Source organism: Macrobrachium rosenbergii, chromosome 14 (assembly GCF_040412425.1).
Source record: "Macrobrachium rosenbergii isolate ZJJX-2024 chromosome 14, ASM4041242v1, whole genome shotgun sequence".
NCBI classification, from domain to species: Eukaryota; Metazoa; Arthropoda; class Malacostraca; order Decapoda; family Palaemonidae; genus Macrobrachium; species Macrobrachium rosenbergii.
In genome coordinates, this window is record NC_089754.1 from 18,327,803 (window position 1) to 18,352,802 (window position 25,000).

At 34.0% G+C, this 25,000-nt stretch overlaps 1 protein-coding gene across 6 annotated transcripts in view; it reads right to left on the reverse strand.

Annotated features, from left to right (window-relative positions):
- Positions 1-25,000, reverse strand: part of LOC136845746 (uncharacterized) — a 732,048-nt gene that overhangs the window by 36,335 nt on the left and 670,713 nt on the right. For all 6 annotated transcript variants that reach the window (XM_067115988.1, XM_067115989.1, XM_067115990.1 and 3 more), the window contains one exon: positions 944-1,123. In XM_067115988.1, the coding sequence (XP_066972089.1) occupies positions 944-958 (15 nt within the window). In that variant the 5' untranslated portion in view covers positions 959-1,123. The remainder of the gene's footprint in view (positions 1-943; positions 1,124-25,000) is intronic.

Consider the following 25,000-nt stretch of genomic DNA (forward strand, 5'->3'; position numbering starts at 1 on the left):
GAGAGAGAGAGAGAGAGAGAGAGAGAGAGAGAGAGAGAGAGAGAGAGAGACAATCTAATTATTTTATTGATTTATATTAAGTTCTGATCAATATTTTGTTGCAAGATACTTTTTTCCTCTGAAGTATACGATTACATGCCAATACATATCAAAGGTTAATCTTAAGGCTATCGATACGATCAATATTCAAGATCAAGCCAGAAACTAAAAGTAAATAATGGATTGCCAAAGAGACGCATTACATTAACCGAGTTGTCAAACGAACACAGTCTACGCTTCTTCCTCCCAGCCTTCCACAGAGTAACCAAGTTCTTTATATTTATGTATTAGCTAAAGTAACTCCGTTTTTGTTGAGGCGGCACCACACATAAGAGCATATGGGCCACTTATCAAGGTTTCCATTCATGTTTGCAAAGTTCCAAAGGTAATAAAAAACATGTCAGTGTGACACCACTTGAAGGAAAGAGGCTGACAAAACTGACCTGAAGGAATTTCATATCTAAAAGGATGCCAAAGACTGTTACATACTCAAAGGCCACTGTGCAGGTATTCAGAGAGCTGGCACGAGGAAACTGCCAAAATAATACCAAGCAGCTACAGGACGGTCAGGGTATACGGTAGACCTCAACATGAGGACTATACTGGTTATGGATTTTTTAATAAATACATTTTTAATACAGTATTACTATAATCATAAAATACCGCTGTTAAAAACTCAAGATATTTCTCCCATAATAACAGCAGCAACAGCTATTGTTGATAGTATCTGTACTACTCTAATTATTATTGCTCTTACATCCGCTACTACTACTACTACTACTACCGTTGCTGTTACTTCGCTTCGAATAATAATAATAACACTACTGGCGATATTAAACGATACTAGTAACCTTCGTTAGAAGACAATAAAAGTAAAGATATAAAATGAAACTTGAACACTTACCAACAGACTTCTCATGATGGACGAATTGTTGATAGAAGACGAACGAGATGTACGAAAGCGAAGGCTGATATGAGTTGCTTGAGCTCCGTCGATCGCCGATGGACGTGTGAATTGATTTGTGAGAGAGGAAAATGTGATACGATGTGATGTTCCTTTGAAGAGTGAGGCGTTATCTTAGATCTGGAAGAGAGGCAAGAATAATTTTATTAATGGTCATTGATGTCTCTGGTTATATTCAACTAAATAAAAATGCAAAAAAGTACGATTTTTTAATACTACCAATGGATTCGTCTTTCGCTCAAGTTACTACAACAATTCTGTGGAGGGCTGAGCGTCTTGCCTAGTTGTATATCAGATACTGATGGCTCTAGGAACAAACCTTAGCAGTATGGTACAAGTGGAAATGGGTCATAATGAGATCCGAAAATCACTGGGATAAGAGTAAGGCTTTCAGTTAAAACCATCGAACGTTAGACACTTAGCATCTTAAGATTAGAATATATTAGAATATATAATTAGAATATATAATGAGATGCTCTATATAAGTGATATATGATGCAACAGTATATTTTGGCTTTTTTTTTCAAAGGCTTAACGGAATTACTTTTCTTTCTGTCTACTTTCATATTATTCTCTGTAACAAAAGGTCGTAAATGGCTGGTGTTGAAAAAACTTCCTTCATAAAGATTATCCTACTATAAACATCTAGGCAGTAATAGCCACGTATTACGTCACTTCCAATTTTTTATCATTATTATCCAGTCACAAAAAATTCCGTGCACTTTAAAGGTGAAGTGAAATTCACAACAAACAAGAGCAGTATTATGGAAAAGTAAAACGAATGTTTCCCGACCCAACCACTGTCAAATTAGAAATTCAGCGTCTAAATAAAGGCAGTTGTTTATTTGGAAGAGATGCTTCAAATCTTAACATTCTCTTACTGCTCGCTACTTCTATGATTTGAGAACTGCGGATTATATAAGAAACAGCAACATCAAGCATCCGAGGAACCCGACAATCTCTTTTCACATCTACATAGTTTCGTAGGAGAGTTTTCAATGCTAATTCAAACCTAGAGTCACTGACAGAGTTATATAAAAGATCACAGGCGTTTCAAGAATCCGATTGGTTCTTTTGAGTTATTGTTTACCTAATTCCCTCCAAACCCTACATTACCGTCCTAGATTGGAATCGATGAAATTATAGCCCTGGGATACACACATATATATGCAGAAGAAACCTCGATAAAAGAGACAGAACTAACCGATTCATTGTTTGCCAAGGACTTTTCAGCTCCACTGAAAAGCTCTCAGCAAAGGATAATATTCACCAGAGCAAACAGGATCATTGATACGGAACTTTTCAGCGGCCAAATTGCTAAGAATAGCAAATATCTATTGGCACATATCCAACGGAAATTATTTATCAGTGTTTTTATGTACATAATGTTCATCTGGGCTGCCAAAATTACAATAATTAAGAAAAAAAAACATTTTTTGAAAAGGAATTACTACACTTGAACATCTGAATATATAAAATACTGAGAATGTTTTGTTGAAAATTACGTTAAGTGAATCATAATACTGGAAATACCATACATATCCAACGACCATATCTCAGCATTCCAGCATCCCTCCCACCATTAAGATGAAATGGTCGGGTTACTTTAATGACGTCTGACCCTTTTCCAAAGAGGGGCGCAGAAATCAGATTGTTTTTGCGAAACATTAGTTTAATTGCAGTGTTAGTCATGGCTTCTATGGGTGAGTTTGGGTGCCCAATCTTGTTAAAGTATTTTTTGATGGTGTCTCTATTATTATTATTATTATTATTATTATTATTATTATTATTATTATTATATTATTATTATTATTATTATTATAATTATGTGGTTCGCTCCCGTATGTTAAATGATAGTTTTACCTTATTTTTATTTCTTTTAGTAAACACAAATTCATTTTGAAACAGCCTAAAAGGCCGATAATCTATTTAGGCAAGTTTACACAGGAATGCACATTCATAGGGCTATACGAAAAAAGGAAAAAAATAAGACTAATAATTATATAAAGATAAATAAATAAACATAAATATTTAGAGACATACATAAACACCATGCAATGCCAGAAATTCTAAAGTAGCAGTACTTAGAACATTAACTCAGTATATTATCTTTACTTAAACTTACGGGCATCGCAACAACAAAACTTGCAGGAAAAACCTTTCCACAACTATACTTCAAAAGAAATGAAAATCCCGGTTCCTGCACTATATAAAACGGAGAAATTCAAAAAAATATTCAAATTAATGCTTTGCAGGACGAGTACCACGCAAGAGTTCTAAAAGTATCCTTTATAAACAAAGTTATTTATTTCATTGCTTGCCAATGGTTCCTCTTCCTTCAAGGTAAAACTGGGTGAGATAATAATAATAATAATAATAATAATAATAATAATAATAATAATAAGCTGAAACAGCAGGTCAAGGGAAACCACTGCTAATTTATATCTTGTCTATTTACTTCTTTGTTATTTCACAGTGATAACATTTTCAACGTCAATTGAGTGTCCTCATGCATTTATTAGTGTCAGTGTTCAGGGTGTTTACCAGGCCCGGAGGTTTATTAATTATGCAAACACGACGTGGGAACACTGAAAACACCAATTTATCACCAGCAAGTATATTAGTACTTCAAATATGGAAGTTGTTTGGACTTAGATAACGTTAAAACAGTCATTATTACGGATAAGTGTTTTATGCGTCTGTGCTTGTTTGACAGTATTATTATTATTATTATCATTATTATTATTATTATTATTATTATTATTATTATTATTATTATTATTATTATTATTATTATTATTATTATTATTATTATTATTGTTGTTGTTGTTCAAAACTAAGTAAGCCAATGCAGAAAAATTAAAACATTTCATTATGGAGCAATACATCATTCCCTGCTGAACTGGTTTTATTACAGTAAAATAAAAAGTTCTTGGATTTGACATGACAATAACAGCGACTTTAAAAGCCATTCATTCTACAAGAGATCCATCGGCATCACTTTCGGCAGACTAAGATATGATCTCCCATATTGGTTCTGGTAAATTCTCTGTTCTTCCGTTATTAAATAATGATATGAAATTAAAATAAACCTGACGACAAACCAAAAATATCAGAAAAGCTCTTTAGAATGAGAAGATCCACATGGAATACTTTCTTTTTCTCAAACGCAGTGCATTTCATCGTTGTTCCTTTTGAAAGTGAAGCTTTCTATCATGAGCGAAAATTTTTTCAGAAGATAGTATTATTCCTGACTGAAATAATTAAAGCCAAAAGTCTTATTTTCACAGACATAACTACTGAGATTTAGATTCCTTGTAGGAGACATTTTTGCAAACTGATCACTAAGAAAAATAATTTTCAAGAAATTTTTTTTTAAGGGTTAAATTGGAGGGAGTTTTTGACATCATTATTGACATGATTATCTCCCTAAGACTGACTGCTTCGTTGTAAGTTAGCTCGTGTCACAACTACATGCTGACAAATTTAGAAAGAGACAAGGCCATTTTTTTGGGGGAGAGGGGGATCAATACGCAGCTGCAATACACATCATTATCCAAAATAAGACATTTATCTTTATTACAAGATAACTCAAGGAATGGGTAGTAACAGGATGTAATGGTTAATTGGCAGTAATAACATATAATGTTAAATTTCAAACTGTAATGGGAAATGACGAAGATGAAGACTTAAAGTCACGTTTCACCCCTCATGATAGCATGACCCATTGCCGAAAACTTATTTCGGAGGAAACTGAAGAAATTCAATATTAGAAGCAACTTTTACTGACTTTCTTCGAATTATAAATCACAGAATACGTGTAATTTATGCGCCAGTCATTGTCTCTTTCTGTCTTTGACGGCAATGTCTGAGTAATGACTGCAATTACAGGATTAAACAGGCACCCACTAATCCTCAGTTAATATACATGGGATGTTTATCGCCAGAGTCATACATATTAATCTACTCCAAAGTATCTCATCCTTTATGTTTATGTGTTCTGACAGTACTCCACATATAAAGAACATTATGAAAAATATTTATGGGCGCTTATTAAATCCAAGCAATAATAAACACCATATCACATTTGCAAAGGTCTCGAAATAGCTAATTCGGAAAGGTTAGTTTTATCTGCGAATATTTACTTCTGTATGAACCTTCCTCTTACACATATTTTAAATTGCAATGGATGCATCATTTATTGGGGGCAAGATAAAACAAAAGGCGCACTGTCAATAAGAACCTCATGGAGGATAATTTTGAAATGCAACTCTTAAACCTAACCTTATGAGTTCATTGATACTTGAAAAGCATATTTCAAGTATCTCTATTGGACAAGTGTACGTATCTTCGCTTTTATAAGATTTTACGTACTACACCTATCAGAGCAGAATGATAGTGAGAGAACCATAAGATGGTGAGAAGCTTTTTCCATTCTACCACATGCTAGAGTTGTAGATGAGATGTGCGGAGGCGCCTCCTCTCGTATAAAGTCTTGCACGTAAATCGCACAGAAGAACAATGTTTCTATTAAGTAAATGGTATTAGTCCCATGTAGATGTAAAAGCGGAGATAACACAAGAAGAGACTCACCATCGCCTTCCTCCTATTACCAGTGTCTCACAGACCCTAAACACAACACTGTCTTTTATATTAAGACCTGCTTATTAACAATAACTCAACTGGGTGTAAGAATCGTTATTTATTTCATTTCCTTATTAACAAGATGTCATAGCTACTGTCAAAATTCCTTCACTCTGTAAATGTATCAGGGTAATTACAATTCCTGAGACACCGAACAGCAGAAATCTAATGGATAAAAAAGGAAAAAAAGTCTGCTAACAATGATCATCTCCTTGCCATTATATCTTCAAGGAAGGGAATGTATTAATGAGGAACTGTCCGTTCAAATAGACAATGAAACTTTCTAGCCGGCACGGAATCACACAAACACTTTTCAGCATTATTTCCTTGTGTTATCCGATATTTTGATATTCAGTAACTAGGCAGTATCTAATCATTTATCGACTACCGAAAAGTTGGACGTAAAGTGAATACAATATTCAATGAATAATTCGTATGAATAATGTGTATGTATATATACATATATATATATATATATATATATATATTCATATATATATATATATATATATATATATATATATATATATATATACATATATATATATATATTTTTAAATAAAGGCATATATTTTTTTTTAAATAAATGGTACTGGCAGCCTAAAAGCTTACTCAGTATATGTGACGGAAACAATACATAAGAGAAAAACTAACCTTCATACCAACATAAATGACAGGAAATTATGGAAAATGATCCAAGCCCATATTTGGTTTTCTTGTCACTTGCTTCTCAGAAGGGTCAATCTTCCCTCGCCGTAACGAATTCGTGACATATTTGATCCTGTTAGCTGTCAGTTTACTGGAATTAAAGCTTCGCTGTAGGAAGATAAGTTTCTCGGAACATGACACTGATCAACTTGTGGACTTACAATAGGATTTGCTTTATGTTCAGTGAAAAAAGGACTAGTCTGAGAATGACAGATACTTAACCAATTAATTATCTATTTTACAATAAAATAATCTTTTCCTGCTTCACTTAATTCATTTACATTCTACATTATGTGCTTTTATGATTACTGGGTTGAGCGGAAAAGGCAAAAGATTAATACCTCAAAGAAAGGCAACTGGAGACTGAAAAGTTCTGCAACTGTGATTAGCATAGTTGCCCCAAATAATGCAACATTTACATTTTTCCTTGGCAATATGACGTATGCATTGCTTGCATTTTCTTTCACAGACAACTGGGCTCTTGCTTCTTATCTTAATATATAATATTGGTGAATACTGACAATAAATTAATTAAATATAAGAATCCTAGACCCAGGATATTACACGCAGGCACACCAAAATCTAATAAGTTGTTCCTCTGATAATGATTCTTTTCGTCAAATTTCACGAAATAAAAGATTCCGAGAGTATAGGGTACCTTTTATTATCTTTTTTCATGCCTCTGTATTTCATAAGCATTTACTTGAATATCTGAAATAATTTAGGTTTTATGAAAACATCGATAACTTCACATCAGATACTATTTTAGAACTTATCGATTATCTTCTATTCTAATGTTTATTTTCCATTTACGCCCTTGTTTATTTTCAATTTCACTTCTTCTTCTTCATTCTCTTTTCGGTTTCTCCTGCGTAAATACCGTTTCCTGCGCTAAAAAGACAACTAAGTTTTTTAATGTCTTCCTATCTTCATTACGATTTTCTGGGACACATAACGTATGGATTAATACCTCTCCACTCTATCTCATTTCCTTCCTTCATTAAATATTGCATTTCCTCAATCAACCTTCCCCTCATTGTCATCATTTCTCTTAAGTGCCAAATAATGATGAAGAACTGATCCCTCCCAATAATTGAGACTCATCAATTACACAAACGGAGTCATTTAATTGTAATGAATTACTTTAACCTTGCAGTTATTAACAAGGGGCGGCCTATTACGTCGCGTTCTTTCCTCCAGTAGTATCGCTACATACACATACGGATTATGAAATTATGTATAATATTGCATTACTGAAAAAAATTAAGAACCTCGCATAATAACTATCACAGTAATTTTAGTTTATTATAACGAATGGCAAATTTACTTTTTATTTCAAAGTGACGTTATCGAGACAGTAACTCAGCTGAATCAACATCACCTTGACTGCATATCCAGAGGTTCATATGCATTGACAGAAATGGGATCTCTCTCTCTCTCTCTCTCTCTCTCTCTCTCTCTCTCTCTCTATATATATATATATATATATATATATATATATATATATATATATATATATATATTCAAATATATATATACATACATACATACATACATACATACATACATACATACATATATATATATATATATATATATATATATTATATATATACATACATACATACACACACACACACACATATATGAGAAAGCAAGTGCGTGTAAGGTATCTGACTGAGAGACAAGTGTAAATATGTGTTTATAAGAATTTTGGTCACATAGCTTTCTTTTGTTTAAGGTGGAAGATGCACAGTGTGATTCTGAATGAGGAAAAAGACTGATAACAGAAATATTCACTAGGTGTGATCAGCGAGGTATAGACTAGGAATAAGCAGTTCAGATCAAGTGAGTGTAATAAGAATTGTGCGAGAAACTTGGAGTATGGCTGAAAAGTCTTATGTGACACAAATGGACGTTCAAAAAGCTTAATATAGAAATACAGAATGTGGGTATTGGAAATGTATGGTGCAGAAGGTTGTTCATTAAAACTATATGGCGAAAGCTAGTGTACGGTGGAACATCTACATGATAAAGTTATTGTCTGTTGTAAAACTGTTCTTTAATATCTACATGGAAGAGGGAATATGAGCAGTCAGAGAAAGGACAGATGTATGAGCAAAGTTCTAGGATAAAAAATAAAATTATGTAGTGAATGGAGTTTGGAGTGGTTGAGTTTGCATATGATGCACTGTTGACAGGCGATAATAAAGTGAGACTGCAGATACTAGTGACAGAGTCTGGTGTTCCGAAAAGAAAGCTGAATGAGATTGCAAAGAAGAAGTCTGGGATTATAAGTGAAAACTAGAAGATGAAGAAAAATGTAAAGATGAATTTTGGGGTAATGGAAGAGGTTATTCATTTAGGTATCATGGAAAGTGTATAAGAATGAAGGTATAAGAGGAAGTGGGTCACAGGACTGTGGGAATAAGGAAGGTAAACGAGTACAGGCAAAAAGATTCTCAAAACAGGAGTTTTTGTGTAAGACAAAGTTGTAGTACATTTGGGAATTCTTGCACCAACCCTCCTTTTTGAAAATGAAGTGTGGATACTGAAAGCCAATGAAAAATAACCGGCTAAAGCTAATGTGATGAAATACTTGGTAGTATACGTTGAATAAGACAGATACTGTTGATAACAAAAGTCGAGGTTAAATAAGATTATAAAGGTGAGTACAGACACGAAATTTTGATAAAGCACTGAGGAGGACAACACTAGGGTGTTCTTGGTGGGGGAAAACGGCAAATGAGTAAAATACAGGATGCATCCTAAACCTAACCTAGGGCACTGTGTCCCTAACCCGTCACTGGTGGGCAACCATCCTTGGTCTGAATAGGTGGCGGCAGAGGAATACATGAAGCATTATTACTTATTTTCCGATGGCGGTGACGTTATATACTCTCTATAAACGCTTACTGACAAGATAAAATGAAAATGTTTAATAACACTTCTGATGATTTTAACACTGAAGTAAAGTTATCTGAATTGACAAAACAGAAAGATATATAAAAGCAGAATCACTGTATGCAATTATGGGTCGAACCTATGATAATCCCATAAAAAAATATTATTTCTGGGACTAATATGATACTGTTCAAAGAAGTGTAAGACTAATAACTGCGTCTGAGCAGGTGGCTTCACAGCAGGTATAACCAAATGTGATGGAAAACACACCGAACAGTAAGAACAGTTCTTGTATAACCATATGAACATTAAATATTCAGCAAGTTCAGGGAGAAAAGTGAGTAAAATTCTTCCTAGGAGAAAAGAAAATAAAAAATTTAACATGTCATTAGAAAGGAAGCATAATAAAAATATGCATATACAGGTTCAAGAAGTATATCTCTATTTTATCTATCTATCTATCTATCTATATACAAGTACACATTTACACAGATATATATATATATATATATATATATATATATATATATATATATATATATATATATATGTATGTATGTATATATATAATATATATATATATATATATATATATATATATATAAAATAATTTTTGTCACAGATTTTTATATTCACGAATATTAAGCCACGAAAGTCATTTAATTACTATTCACTATACCTCGGGAATCAGAGCTCAAATATTTCCCTTTGGATGTAAGTGATTCCCGAAGTATAGTGAATAGGATATTAAACGACATTTGTATCTTGGCCTTTGATTTAAATATATATATATATATATATATATATATATATATATATATATATATATATATATATATATATATATATATATATATATATATATATATATATATATATATATATATATATATAAATATATAAAATAGTGTCTGAACGAACTTGTAGTGAAAATATTAAGGTTAAGTGATTAAAGTGACAGTTCTAGATCGCTGGAATTTCGATACAGAGAATTCCATGAATTCAAGAAAAATCAAGGCAAACACATAAACAGGAATACGAGGATCACTTTCATTTCTTGAGATATGCGGATAGTTTGCATTGTCGAAAGGAATATTATCATATGTGAATTTATCAGGGATTATAATTTCTTCTCAGTGCTATTAACGCTGGTTAAAATAAGGAACTCCATTACTAAGATGAATCGGAAGTCCAGAATTTGGTTACATCTCATTAAGGTTTAAAACAAACATGGTTATAGTAACTTTTACAGGTAATGTACCATATCTTTTTTAAGCTTCATATGTGTGTTTAACATTATAGCAAACCTCTTGTAATTTTCTCAATTTTAGTGACATATCGACCTCCTACAGCAGATATCTCCACGTGTACAAGTGTTAATTTTGAAAATACGATAAACAGATCACAGGGCAAGATCGAGAATGAGATTATCGTAGTCCTTCCTTCCGAAAAAAATAAAAAACGGGTGGCTGATGTAGCAGATGTAGAAAACAGACATCAAAGGCGGCAACCAAAGATCAAGGGATAACTTTTTCCAGAGCATAATGAAAGTCTCTTAAGACTAACCAACCTGATCAGCTCATCAAAAAAGTCCATAATAATTTAACAGCAACAATGAAATCTGTAAGCTCTAGTTAGCAGAAAGGCACTAAAATTCTTAAAACTTTCTATCTTAATTCATCAACAACTTTCACATGAACTTCTAGAATTGTCAAAAATGTCAGTGTTATGTATTTCTGATTAAAATCTGTTAGGTTTACTATTTTTCATGATACTTTAAAAAAGAACGAGGAAAATGTTACTGGAAAAAATCATCTCAGTATTATGGTGCAGTTTCTTAGCTTTGTCAAAAACAATAAGGGGAAGGTTTATACATTATTCTGTAGAATACTCCTTCCAACCCAAACACAAACACAATATATACACAGTATATATATACACACACACATATATATATATATATATATATATATATATATATATATATATATATATATATGTGTGTGTGTGTGTGTGTGTGTGTGTGTGTGTGTGTTTTGCCAGGTGTTAGCCTTCCGATCTCAATATTCCTTAAAAGACGAAATTGCTATTCCCACGCCCTTTTTTAACCGTACTTGTGGTCAGCACAGTCATCTAACCACCAGATATCGAAATTATTGCTTAGATCAAAAGAGGCATAATGGATTTTCATTGGATCGTGGTCATCCTCCCATCTGGGCCCTCTCGCTTGTTAAGCAAGTATACCACTATATTATCACACACATATATAATATATATGTATATATATGTATATAAATAATATATATATATATATATATATATATATATATATATATATATATATATATATATATATATATTATATATAATATTCAACACTATGATCCTTACTATAATAGGGTAGTAACTAAAAGGTGTGTGTGTATGTAAATATATATATATATATATATATATATATATATATATATATATATATATATATATATATATATTAAAATTATATTTTGAACGACTGAAATACTGATTTGATATTCAAACTTAAAATTATATTTTGGAAGGTATTATTTCACCGGCAAAGTCTAGGTTCACCCAACTTTACAGTCTCTCTCTCTCTCTCTCAGTTCAATTAACTCTTTTTACCATGGAGTCTGTAGAGTTATGAATCATCACCTTTCTCAAGTTGCATATACATCACTTCAACCAAATTTAATTACTTTCAGCAGGCTATTTTTTTTTTTTTTTTTTTTTAGAAACGAAGGAAATAACGTAACCGTTAACTCTTTATTTGGCTCCCCACAAAAAAGTTTTTTTTTTTTGTTATTTATGACCGCTTTACCTACAGTCTCTAATTTCCTGATTTGAGCATTAATGTCTTTATTAAAATAATATGGACTGCAGAGGGTTGGTGAATTATTTGAATGTACGTATGTATGTATGTATGTATGTATGATGTATGTAAGAACTTTATGTCTGGAGACCAGTAATGTTTACCATTTTATAGTGCGACAATCATATGTATGTATGCATGTAGTAGTTAGTATATCCCTTAACTACTACATGGGAATTAAATTTGAATCTGTGGAATAAAAATGACTTCTGAAACGAGGAAAGCGATTATGCAGTACGAACTACATGACGTAAGAACAGAAACAACTAATATTCCTTTTAATTTGTTTAGTTAAGCTGGATGCCTAGATAATACTGTTGTATCCTAGATGTAGACTTCATTTAAACTGACAGCTAAAAAATAAATTCCCTCTTTAATGATTTTCTAGTTATAATCAACTCCATCACAGGCGTAGATCCCTGCATATAAATTGTGCATTATAAGTCTTTCAGAGTATGAAAGTTTCGTGTGTCCTCAAAATCAGGAGTAAGGAAGCGACTGCACGAAATAAAAATTATAACCAACCTGTAGCTCACTGATTATCCTTACAAGATGATGAAGCATCAAGCACAATTACATTCCCCATGACTCGAGAAAGATTATAACGAGGTCTACCTGGCTTCGTGAAACTTTAGAAGGTTAACCTGTTTTCAGGGTAATGGGCTAATTTTCTTCTTTCACTGGCAAATGGGTGGGAGATGAATGGCTTCAGCTTGATTAGGATTTTAATCTTTTCGATGAATGAGAAGCAACAAAAGAAAAAGAACAAATCATCCTTTACGTGGCATGAAAAATCGTTCTTAATGGATACCGTGTGTTCCACTAATCTTTTACTAGTTTTTAAATCCGAGGAGCATGCGCTTTGAATCATATCTATTGGTTAAATTCCTTTATCGGGAGGAAGACCTAAAATGAACTACAATAACCTTTATTGTGAGACGAATATCTTGCAGGCTTCTTAACCTGCAAATTATGAAACGGATTGTTGATTTGATGAAGCTTAGCCTTTTACGCGAATGCCAACGGCTGCAGCCAAGGGCCACGCCGGAACTGCTTCGTAAGTAGGAACTTAAGATTGGCAGGGGCGAAATAAATCCTTTTATTGCAAAGAAAAATAGTGGATCCAAAAACAGCGATTTATTTTCCATGACAGCGGTGATTTGATTGGCTTACCTACTGGCGGAGTATCAATTATATTCAAGCATTATATGAAACAGAAATGATAGGTTAAATGACAGCATTTAAACATCAACGATTTCCATCACAGTTCTTATCAAACAATTTAAATATTAAATACTAAAAACTTACCTGTTTTAAAGATGGCATAGTCAGGAATTCATTGATTATATCCTCAATGAGCCGTCCGTAAAAAAGTAAAGTAACAAAGAAAATATAACAATCACAATAGTTTTTGGTTGTAGTTTTACGATTTTATTTACTAAGCCTTGCAGGTTTTTGTTTACTTGCTGTACATAAAATACATAATTTCTTATTGTAAAATTGAGAATTATGGTGTACACTTCCACATTTAATACATTTCTTCCTTTACGTAGGTTACATAATCAATACGTGAAACTAATTAAAATATATAAGTTCCTTGCATATATTTATAATTTCTTTCACACGTTCACTATGCCTGTAATTTACAGAAGATCAGAGTTTTTATAATTTTTCTTAATATCTCTGATTCACAGTTACATTTTTCGATAGATTGCTTTACGCTGTCATAAAATCTACATTACATAAAATATCTAAATCTATGATTTGGCAAATGTATAAAATGTCAACTCTAATAGTGTAGACATATTAGACGAATAAAATCACTAATATAAATTGTACATGTGCTAATCACATAATGAAGGAAAAGTATTACCACAAAGATTATAGAACGCTTCTGTAAATGAAAGCATGAAATATTCAGTTATAAAATCACATAGCCTGGATTTGTACAACTTGAGCAATTGATGATATCAACGCAGAATTTCAGTCTGATACTGCAAGTGAGACTTCATTATCAGCGTGACCAAGATTACTCCAGAAATACCCAAGACAGAGTAACTAAACACGAATCAACCAGGAGCTACTAAAGTAGCTTCTGTCAACCTTACAGCTGGAAGAAGCTACGTTTCCTTTTTCCCCTGAAAATTATAACCTTCCGTCTTTCACGGGGCATGGTTATCGTTGTCCATGGGGTCAAGTCCCAAACTTTTCTTTTAATCTTCTTTTTCTTAGCCAGGTATTAGGGTGGCCGTCAGTAGAGAAGTGCATACGCACATGTCTATTTATCTTTATATAAAAAAATGTATAAATATATACATAAATACATAAATAAATAAATAAGTAAATAAATAAATATATATATATATATATTATATATATATATATATATATATATATATATATATATATATATATATATATATATATATATATATATATATATACATACATTCATATACATAAATATACAGGATAAAGTATGTTTTCTCTTAAGCCAGTGAGGCAATAACTTAGGGCTCATCAAGTTGGAGATAAAGCTCCATTCCACGCCGCGTGAAAATGGCTTTGGAGCTGACGATGAAAAGCCAAATATGGAACATGGAAACGAACTTATCGTAGAAAGGAATTAAAGTATAAGTCACTCGGAAAGGAAGGATTCCATCGACGATCAGGCGTTATCGAGATAATTCATCACGTTAATCAAATGATGCACCTTATCTAAATATACCTCATTGCAGCATAATCTTCACAGAAACGCCAAGGTCATAATGGATTTTGCATGCTGGATCTAACTATACGTTTAAGCATTAATCATGTTTCTTCTGCGCAATCGAGTTTTCTGCACAGCGCATAATGCTGTATAAAGCAATCAACTACCACTGGCCAACGCTCAGTTGCTCCCTAGATGCGGTAAAGTGAAGGTATGTCGCACGCCTCCGGAAAGCGCTGCTAAACGCACGATCCACGGCTAACCTAAACCTTAAATAAATTAAAAACTACTGAGGCTAGAGGGTTGAAATTTGGTATGTTTCATGACTGGAGGGTGGATGATCAACATACTAATTTGCAGCCCTCTAGCCTCAGTAGTTTTTAAATCTGAAAACTAAAAAAACAAGCATAAAGAATTTTATCAACCGCAACAATATGCAATTTCATAATCATACTGTGTATAATAGTTTTTATGGATATTCATACTCAAATATTTAAGTAGATTCTATGACTGACTGGAACGTGGATGTATGCGAAATCTATTTTAACACAAAAAATGCAAGTAGCTTTCACTCACACCTGTTGAACAGAAGACTATTCATTTATCGCCTACGAGAAGACTGAATTTTTACGAATGCGCTCCGAAGACACCAGTCTAAATGTGTGCCGTGTAGCTTAGAATCCAACAAAAGAACATATAAGCTATTCAAACTAGGACATTCTCCTACTGAAGCAGTGAAATAAAGTAAATCAATGGAAAAGAAAGAGAATAAGATATTTTATAATAATTTACAGTAAATCTAATTTCTTGAAAAATAGTTGTACAATATTCTAAATTCATTCTTTTCTTCACACCGCAATACTTACCAGTTCTGCAGAATAGAAAGATTATAATTTTCCAAAGACATCTTACTCCTAAGGTCTGAGAAAGAAGCTTATGGGTGGGTTACACACGGTCATTGTATCTGAAGGTCGGTTACTGTCTAGGGAATTGGAATATAAAATTTCTGCCAAGAGCCAAGCGCTGGGACCTATGAAGTCATTCAGCGCTGGAAATAATATTGAACAGTTGTTAGGAGGTGGTGGACAGTAAGATGGAAGGTACAGAATATGAACGGAGGTACAGTAAAAGGAATGAAAGGGGTTGCAGCTGGGGGCCGAAGGAACACAGCAAAGAACCTTAAGTAAAGCTTACAGTATAGCACGTTAGGTACACTGACAGCGCTACCCCTCTACGGGCTACTGGCTAAGATTCCAAATTAACACATTATAGGATACTACAATTTCTAACTGTCCTTCCAAGAAAGAGTAAGAATATACCTGTACTTCGAATATCATCATTTCTATAAGTAATTTCCCCGGAAAAATACATCCTTGCCTACACAAAGCGATGTAAAGGCTATGACATGCTGTACACAAGTGGTGTACTTTATATCTTGCAATCGTCTTCCAGATAAAAGGCAAAACTTTGATTTTAAGATTTTCCATCAGCCTACGGAAAGTCAGTCGAAGCTGTGAACGTGTGTTATATGACGGCATTATTATGATTAGTCGAGGTCGTCTGTCGGAATTACACCTTACTGAACCAAGTATGAAACAAATGAACTTGAACGACCAGGAGGAATACCCAGCGATGGATGCACTAGTAAGGAAACTATACACCAGTGTTGAGTCATGAAACATGTGTGCCTACAAGAGCAGCGGAAATTGTAATATGTGAGACTGGAACCTGTTACGGAAATTCTAGGGTCGGACATATGGTTCAACGGTGAGAACGAGCTTGAAGGAAATGGCTTCAGCGCATCTGTCCAGGCAGGCTTATATTGTCCAAAAATTACAAGTTGCGTCATTGTTTCCCATTCTGATAAAGTATTAGTAATTTTCAGTGGTGATATGTGTTTCGGAAGTTACAGTTTAATGTAGACTTTCGACAGATATCATAATCTTAAGCAATTATAAGTACTCAAATTATTATGTAAGAGATACGCTATATATGCTTTACTAGCCAAGATGATAAATGAATGTCTGTATAACTAAAAATCAATATTTAAAGGAAAAGACCGGTCACGAATCATTATTCAGTAAAACTAAACAAAAATAATAATTAAAACCAGTCATCGTTAACGATAACAGAGGATAATATCATTGTCACATGAATACCTTGGAAGGTAGCTCCTGTTGCAAAACTGATGAACTAAGCAACGGGACCCACAGCTCATTGTGGATTCCGAACCACATTATAACGACAAATGAATTTCTATCACCAGAAATAAATTCATCTAAGTCTTCATTGGTCGGTCGGAGAATCGAACGCGGGCCCAGCAGAGTGTAAGCTGAGAACGATACCTATCCAATGAGGAACTTCGGAACTTTTACACTGTTCTAACAATCACGTTAATGCAAGTCCATCTGTCTCGCTAAGTTTATACATGTAGCTAATTTGCAATTTTTTTTACGTCTTGAGTCTTCATGCTCTTTCAAATGCAGTGGAGATATACTGAACTCATCAACAGAGTTGGATGAAAAGCTTTATTTCTATTCTTCTAGCTTCCACAAAACATTCTGCATAAACAAAAAGGTTCAGTTATCTTTAAAATTACATCAAACTATACTGCAAGACTTATAAATCTTGCAGTTAACTTCCAATTTATTCAAATATCAACGAGACATTTTGAACTGACACCGTAATATCCCACCTGCCAAAAGGCAAAGAAACGAGACAGTGACACTTCATCTAATCAAAGGACAAAAATGAGAGAATCGCGAATTTCGGATGCAATATTCCAAACGAAGCATTTCACGAAGCGACGCAATCCCTAGTTTATCGAGACACTCCTCGGAGATTGCCAGTCCCAGCCTATGCGAGTTTATCTGCAAAGAGAATCAAGTTAACCGCGATCTATAAGCAAATACATCGGACCCGGCTTCATCTCATTCAGCGCACGTACACTAAAGCCATTATCATAATTAATACAGGTTATAATATAGCGGGTGCACGCTACCCTTCATGGCATTTCGCTACTCTAAGGACCTGTCGTAAAAAACACCGGGGCTGGATTCTGATGTGGTACATCTCATCAGGGAGATCGGGGATGCGGACCTAAGGACGAAGAAAGGCCTGTCTAAAAACATCGATTTTTTAAAGTCAGTCGCCTTTGTATGCTATAAACAAGCACTACCGAAAGGGAAGGTTTTAAAGTTGCAAGATCAATGAAAAAACGGTGGAGAGAGAGAGAGAGAGAGAGAGAGAGAGAGAGAGAGAGAGAGAGAGAGAGAGAGAGAGAGAGAGAGTGGTTTCATTAAATATTCATTGAAAGAATTCGTCAATGAAATCCTCGGGAGAGAAAGAATATTGCTTCTCTTTTTCGATATTTGTACAACGCTGAAGCTTCTCAAACTCGTTTTCTTTTATTCGAAATTTTGTCCTCGCGTGTCTTCCAAGTCGTTGCCATTTAGTCACTTTGCATTATTTTTAGTCGTCCTGGTCTTTCAACGTTTAATCTGTCATTATTCACTCAGCAGTCGTTGGCGATCACCAGAATCCCCAGGGCACTGACATTCATATTCATTTTGTCTAATTCATTACGCGAATCTTAATATTCCCTTGTTGCTAGTCTGCTCTTATTCATGTGATAAACATTCAGGGTGGGAGCCAGAGTAGAGAGCCTTTTAACTTTGCTAACTATTGGAAATACTTCCATTTGGTTTTCCAACTCAGTCCTCCTGCCCCTCAGCTATTGGCGAGGATGGATGGATTTCTCTGCAACAGGGTTTTCAAGTTTCCTCTTTCTTTCTTTCTTTCAATTTTTTCTTATCGACTCTCCAAAACCACAAGTTATTGTGAGTTCCTAATGATTAGTTGTTAAAAATTGAAAGAATACAAAAATGCTTTCATTTTCATTATGGGATTAACAAAATTTCGTACTCCATCAAGATCTAAGAAAATGCATCGTTGTTTGCAACACCCATTACAATAATATGGGTTTCAAGATTTATATCACATTGAAGATATTTTGGGATACATATTCTAATGGATAAGCGAGGTTAAGGTACATGAAATCACCTTGTTATCAATGTCTAAGATGGAAACCAAACCTTCACTATGAAACATTGGAACTTAGTTGTTTAATAATTGAAACGACGACGCTAATTCACCGTTCGACAAGATAGAAGCTACCTACCTCTCCAAGTTCAGTTAATTCACTCCTCCAACAATATCAGCTATTCACTTTTATTCACCAACCCCGATGAAACACCAGAATACTTAACCTTATGAAAGGTGCACAGTATGTCCAGGTTATAGTCGGCAAAGGAAGGAAAAATACACTAACTTACTACGACTGATCGACGGAAAAAATGTACGAAACTGGACCATTGCCATTAAAATCCTTAAAAAAAATTAGTGCATAAAAAAATTCATGCAACCAAATTGACTGTTGTGAAGAGCCAGATGGGGATTTCCAAATTTTCTTTTTAAACTACTTCCCTTAAACTTGGAACGCTCATTTATAGCAAAAGACAAACATGATATATTATAGCAAATAAAAAAGCTTAAGATATGCTTATCATTCACATAAAGCACGGCTGAAATCAATTTACAAACACGTATAACAACAGTAAATGAGGTGCACTACACTGCAAAAGTATCAGACATGTAGAAAAATAGTTAAGTGACTCTCCATTGCAAACTAACAAAATGTTCCTGTACCAAAAGAGCAAGACGCTGACCTTCTCAAAATAAAATCACCAGCACTCTTAACAAGGTAAATTTCACGAACTTTCTTCTACGGTAGAGCTGCACTGGGTCTTCTGGTGAAAATTAAGTTTATATCAGCCTATTTTGACGCTGGAACTGACTTGCATGACAGAATTATCAAGCAGCAGATACCGTAAGCCATATATACTTTTACCAGTATACTGATTACATACTCATGTTATTTGACAATTCCCAATGGTTCAGTAATTTATCTTCCAAAGCTTAATTATATTTATTAAAAATACTTGATATTACAAAAAGGAAGAGTCTGTAAGAAATGCGTTAAATATCTAGCAGCAAAGCTAAGAATAGTTTCGCCCTCTCTCTCTCTCTCTCTCTCTCTCTCTCTCTCTCTCTCGTTTATGGGTATTAAATCACTACAAATAGAAATTAGTATGAAGATTTTGTTTTCATAAATTTCCCAATATTTTTTTTCAATATCCTCGAATTTCTTGTTGAGTCACTAAGTTTTCATCTATAATTATACGTGTGCTGTACACTAAAAGTGGAAACACGCCAACACGTTTGATGAAAGGGAGTAAGATAAAAGAATAAGAATAAAAATGAATGAAAAACTTAGACGTGATTGTAAACCTGACTGTGTTACGAGCTTGAGGTGCAACGTCCGCTTTTAGTACGTGACTTCCTGTTGCACGAATATGTCTATAACTGTCATATCTTGCACGCTTCTTTTATGTGTCAAAAGTTGAACCAAGACAAAGAGGCGAAGGATGACGTTTAAAACAATGGCTGGAGATAAGGGGAATTTGAAAAGGATCTCCCATAGCAAACAAAACTGGCGGTCTATAATTGCATGGAAAAACATTATCATTCATTACATATAAGCGCTAAGGTCTAGGGTAAGGCACTTTCTATGCTGCATTACATTGAATTCTGAACCCTACTAATTATGCATGGTGGTATCTAAATCCTGAGAGAGAGAGAGAGAGAGAGAGAGAGAGAGAGAGAGAGAGAGAGAGAGAGAGAGAGAGAGAGAGAGAGAGAGTATAGTGTATTAATCCTTTAGAAAATAAGTCAGAAAATAACATGCTAGTTTAAAAAATAATCATAAAAATTTAATTGATTATTTACTTCAGAATCAATATAACACTGCATATACACTATATATCGAGGTCGATGCTTTAAAGTCAGGCTAAGATTCGAGAGGGAGGGAGGGGTTGTTGGCTGCAGGGTGGCTGGGGGGAGGGGGACAGTCTCCTCCGAATACCTGAGGGTTGAAGTATATATGCGGTTCCGATCTGGCATGATGGTATCGACGGTGGTATTTCTTCCCGAAGCAACAGACTTACGATCCTTGAAGAAAGATAATAAATTTGAAATTGCTTAGTATCGTGGTTCTTGCATTACCATGCTGACACTCTTTAAAACCTCATTCATCTGCCTACCTGGAGGTATTATGTCGAAATTTGGTAAGCTTTAAGGCACAAAGATTTTAAGTCTATCCATCAAAATTCTTTTGCTAGTACCTAGTTGTCGTGACGGAGGCTACGTTACGTTATGAACAAGGTTTTATGAATCGAAGACTCATAAGTATTGTTCCTAACGCTAAATGTTTTTAAGAGTACTTTGGTTTCCAAGTGCTTACAGAAAGGCCCGCCCTTTTATTACCTATTTAGCAGTAATAAAATGAAATGTAGATTGACTGCGATTTTTGTCATGGAATTTGGAATCTTCTTGCAAAATACTAAGTTCCAATGCAATGCAAAAGCGATTGAACTGATATAACAAAATTAGTTCCAGACTAACTGGTTTACCATTGACTGCAATTTTTGTAGAAGAAAAGGAAATTTAGAGGTTTTGATTTGATAAGCCTCCACCCACTCCAGTTTTTAGAAGCGGCCAGTTTTTTAATTAACGCCCCAGAAATATTCTTTCCTGTTCTGTTCAAGCAGATAAACATGAATTACGTCCACATTAACAGACTTTGGTCTAGGTGCGTAGGAACGCCCTCAGAAGGTCTTGGCTGTTGTTAGATATTAGCAAATAAAATGATCTATACGGATTGATATTTATATAAATGTAAGTACAACATTAACTGGTCGCAATCTACAATAATTATGCATTCAGGAAAACTACTACAGATATTCAAATATCATGGCGACGTATATTCAGTATATTAAACAAAGAAAATTTATCTGAGAGAACGAATTTCCACAAGATGGAATTTTCGCTGATGACAAGAGAAGTTCAAGTTTCAATTTTTTTCACTTTCCTCTTTGTTACTTAGAAGAATTTCCCGATTCAGCTTCAGTGATCGTAATAATCATATTGACCAATAACTCAGTCATGAAGTCATCCCTGACTCACCAAATGACTGTTTACTTAATCATTCAAGAAAGGACTTGCTGTTTCTTAAAGTTGTTTATACGTTCACCATTTAAATTTACTTCTTGTATGTAAAACATTTCAGTTTCCACAAGAATTTAAAATAATTTTATAACGAGTTCTTGTCGCTGTGGATTAACTTTATCTATGGTTTGGCCCTCAATACGATCAGTTGTTGAAATAAATGGCCGTGAATTTAGTTGCCTTTCCTGACGACATATTCAATCTAATAAGCATTCATGGACGATTCCTTTGATTATAACGAACACTGGAAATTCCTTTTCCCCGAAAGGGACTTACCAAAGAAATTCTAAAACTTGATTGAGTAATTTATGCAGAATGGATGTTTCAGAAATTCACTCGGTTTTGTAGAATATCGCGCCGGGCTGTTGTCACAGTAATGTTAAAACGCGTCGAAAGTCTAAATGTTCGACCAGATCATTTCGCTCACATAAAAATTCCGTCAAACGACTGAATGACCCTCATTGCGCTACATTTTAAAGTAATCCAATTCATAGGCAGAATTTCCCTGGGAATCATCTATTTTAAAAACAAGTCCCTTCAGCCGGATGTCTCACGAATAACAATGTAACTTTCCGAAAGAATTTCTGAAAATTCCCAAGCCACCCCTAAAGGAACTTACCAGAACCCGGATCTGTATACTGTAGATGTCCTGCTTTGATGCCCAGCAATTAATTTACCACAAGTTCTAACCTTTATCTTTCAGTCCCCTCTTTTTTTTTCTTTCTTGAGACAATCGACAAAAATAACCACCGGGGAAGCTCCCAAATCTAGTCTTAAAAGTCAATTCTAGCATGAAGGCAATCCACCCAGAGGAAGTCAAGCAACTGTGCCCTGGTCCCTTCGTCAACATAAGAAGTGTCGGCAGCAACCTCTCACTTTGGAGGCTTTCAAAAGGAAGTCAACGCAAATCGAAAAACGTGTTTTAAGCCTGCAAACCTGTATTTGAATATATTGCTTAATATTCCGGAGGGTATAAGACTGGAAATGTAATCTTTTCACTGATTGTCATTCTTTGAAGAACAACGTGGGAATGTGAAAAGGATTAGCTCCTCTACTTTGGAATGTCTAAACTGACGACTAAATAATATTTTAAAATTATAAAATTACATCCGAAAATTCCACTCACTGACTTTTATGGATATTTTTTCTTAACCTTGGTTTCGGCAGAATTTCATTTGCTCAGAATAATAATATTAAGACTTAGGCCACTAGACAAATGGAAATCTGACCCAGATGTTTTATAACTCAACCTGAGATGCATAGACAAAAAATGTGAACGTAATCAGGAGGCTGAGGTGTGAAAAACCTTCTTTTGTATTTAGTGATTTATTTCTCTGTTTATTTCCTGCTCTTGTTTCTACTTTCGTAGTTCAATAATCGAAGTTAACAGTCCTAAAAAAATAGGTATAAAGAATTGGAAAAACACTACGAAATAAAATATAACTCCACGCTGGATATGGAGTTATAATTACTAAGGGACTGACATTAACAACGGCTAGAGGAGGCTAAATACACACGCACACAGAATGAGAGAAAAAAGTAACAGCAAAAACCGACTCGCTGTAAGGTACAGAAATTACACAGATGAAGGTTCCACGTGGGAATTAAAGTAAGCCCTCCGAAGTCTCGTATTTACGACAGGAAAAGGAAGACAAACCATTCTTCGAGAAACAAGCCATAAAACCTGGCCTGCCCCGTTTAAGTACCATCACGAAGTGTGGCAACATCAGTTTCAGGAGGACTGCACACCCGTAATTAGCCATATGGGCAGGTAAACAGTCTTCACATCTACTTAAGAGGACTACCATAAAAGAAAATGACAGAGAATCACATCACGGAAGGTTTTAAAAGGTTTGCTTTGCCTGAAACGCAACGACTTAGACGATTTATAACTGCTAAGAAAGGGACAATCTCCGGAAAATTTGAACCTCTCTCTCCGAATTATTCCCTTCCGATCCACCACCACTTAACTAAACTTCTAAGCATTTAGTTAAATCCAAACATAGGAATGGCGCAGAAATATCGAATATTAAGAGCAAATAAAGCGTTACGTACTAAAAAAACAATAGCCCTCTGTTACAATGAAATCTGGAAAGTATTAGAAGTTTTTATAAAAAAAATAAAAATGATAAGTTAATACTACACTTGACGCATTCTTTTTCAAAAGCATTATTGCAAAATCAAACGTTTTCATTCTCTCTTTCTCTCTCTCTCTCTCTCTCTCTCTCTCTCTCTCTCTCTCTCTCTATATATATATATATATATATATATATGTGTGTGTGTGTATACCTGCATGTTTGTATGTATGTATGTATACATATACATACATATATAATATATATATATATATATGTATATATATATATATATATATATATATATATATATATATATATATATATATATATATATATATATATATATATATATATATATATATACCACTAAAAAATTATAATTCTCCTTCGGTGTTATTTCGAGGTAGAACGAACTGGACATTAAACGACATTAGTAGCTTAATATTTGTGAATATAAAAAATGCATAAATAACTACTTTTTTCAAGCGTACCAATCGGCCGCCATGGTGGGGATGGGTTGATGCCAAGCTAGGTACAAATCCTTGCATTCGACGGATATATTTACGTCAGAGTCTGTATCAACTTATACCTCTCTTGACAGCTGAATGATAGAGTATTCATCAATTGAAGTAGAAGGTTGTTACAGGCAATGGATCGAATCCGCAAGGTGATGAACCACTTTTCAATTATAATTTCTTTTCGGTATTATTTTCGAGGTAGAACGAATCGAATATTGAATGATATTTGTAGCTTAATGTCTGTGAATATAAGAAATGCTACGGTGAAGTGACATATATATATATAATATATAAAATATATAATATATAATATACATACATATATATATATATATATATATATATATGTGTGTGTATATGTGTGTGTGTGTGTGTGTGTGTGTGTGTGTGTGTGTGTGTGAACCGCAGTATTTAAAATTTAAC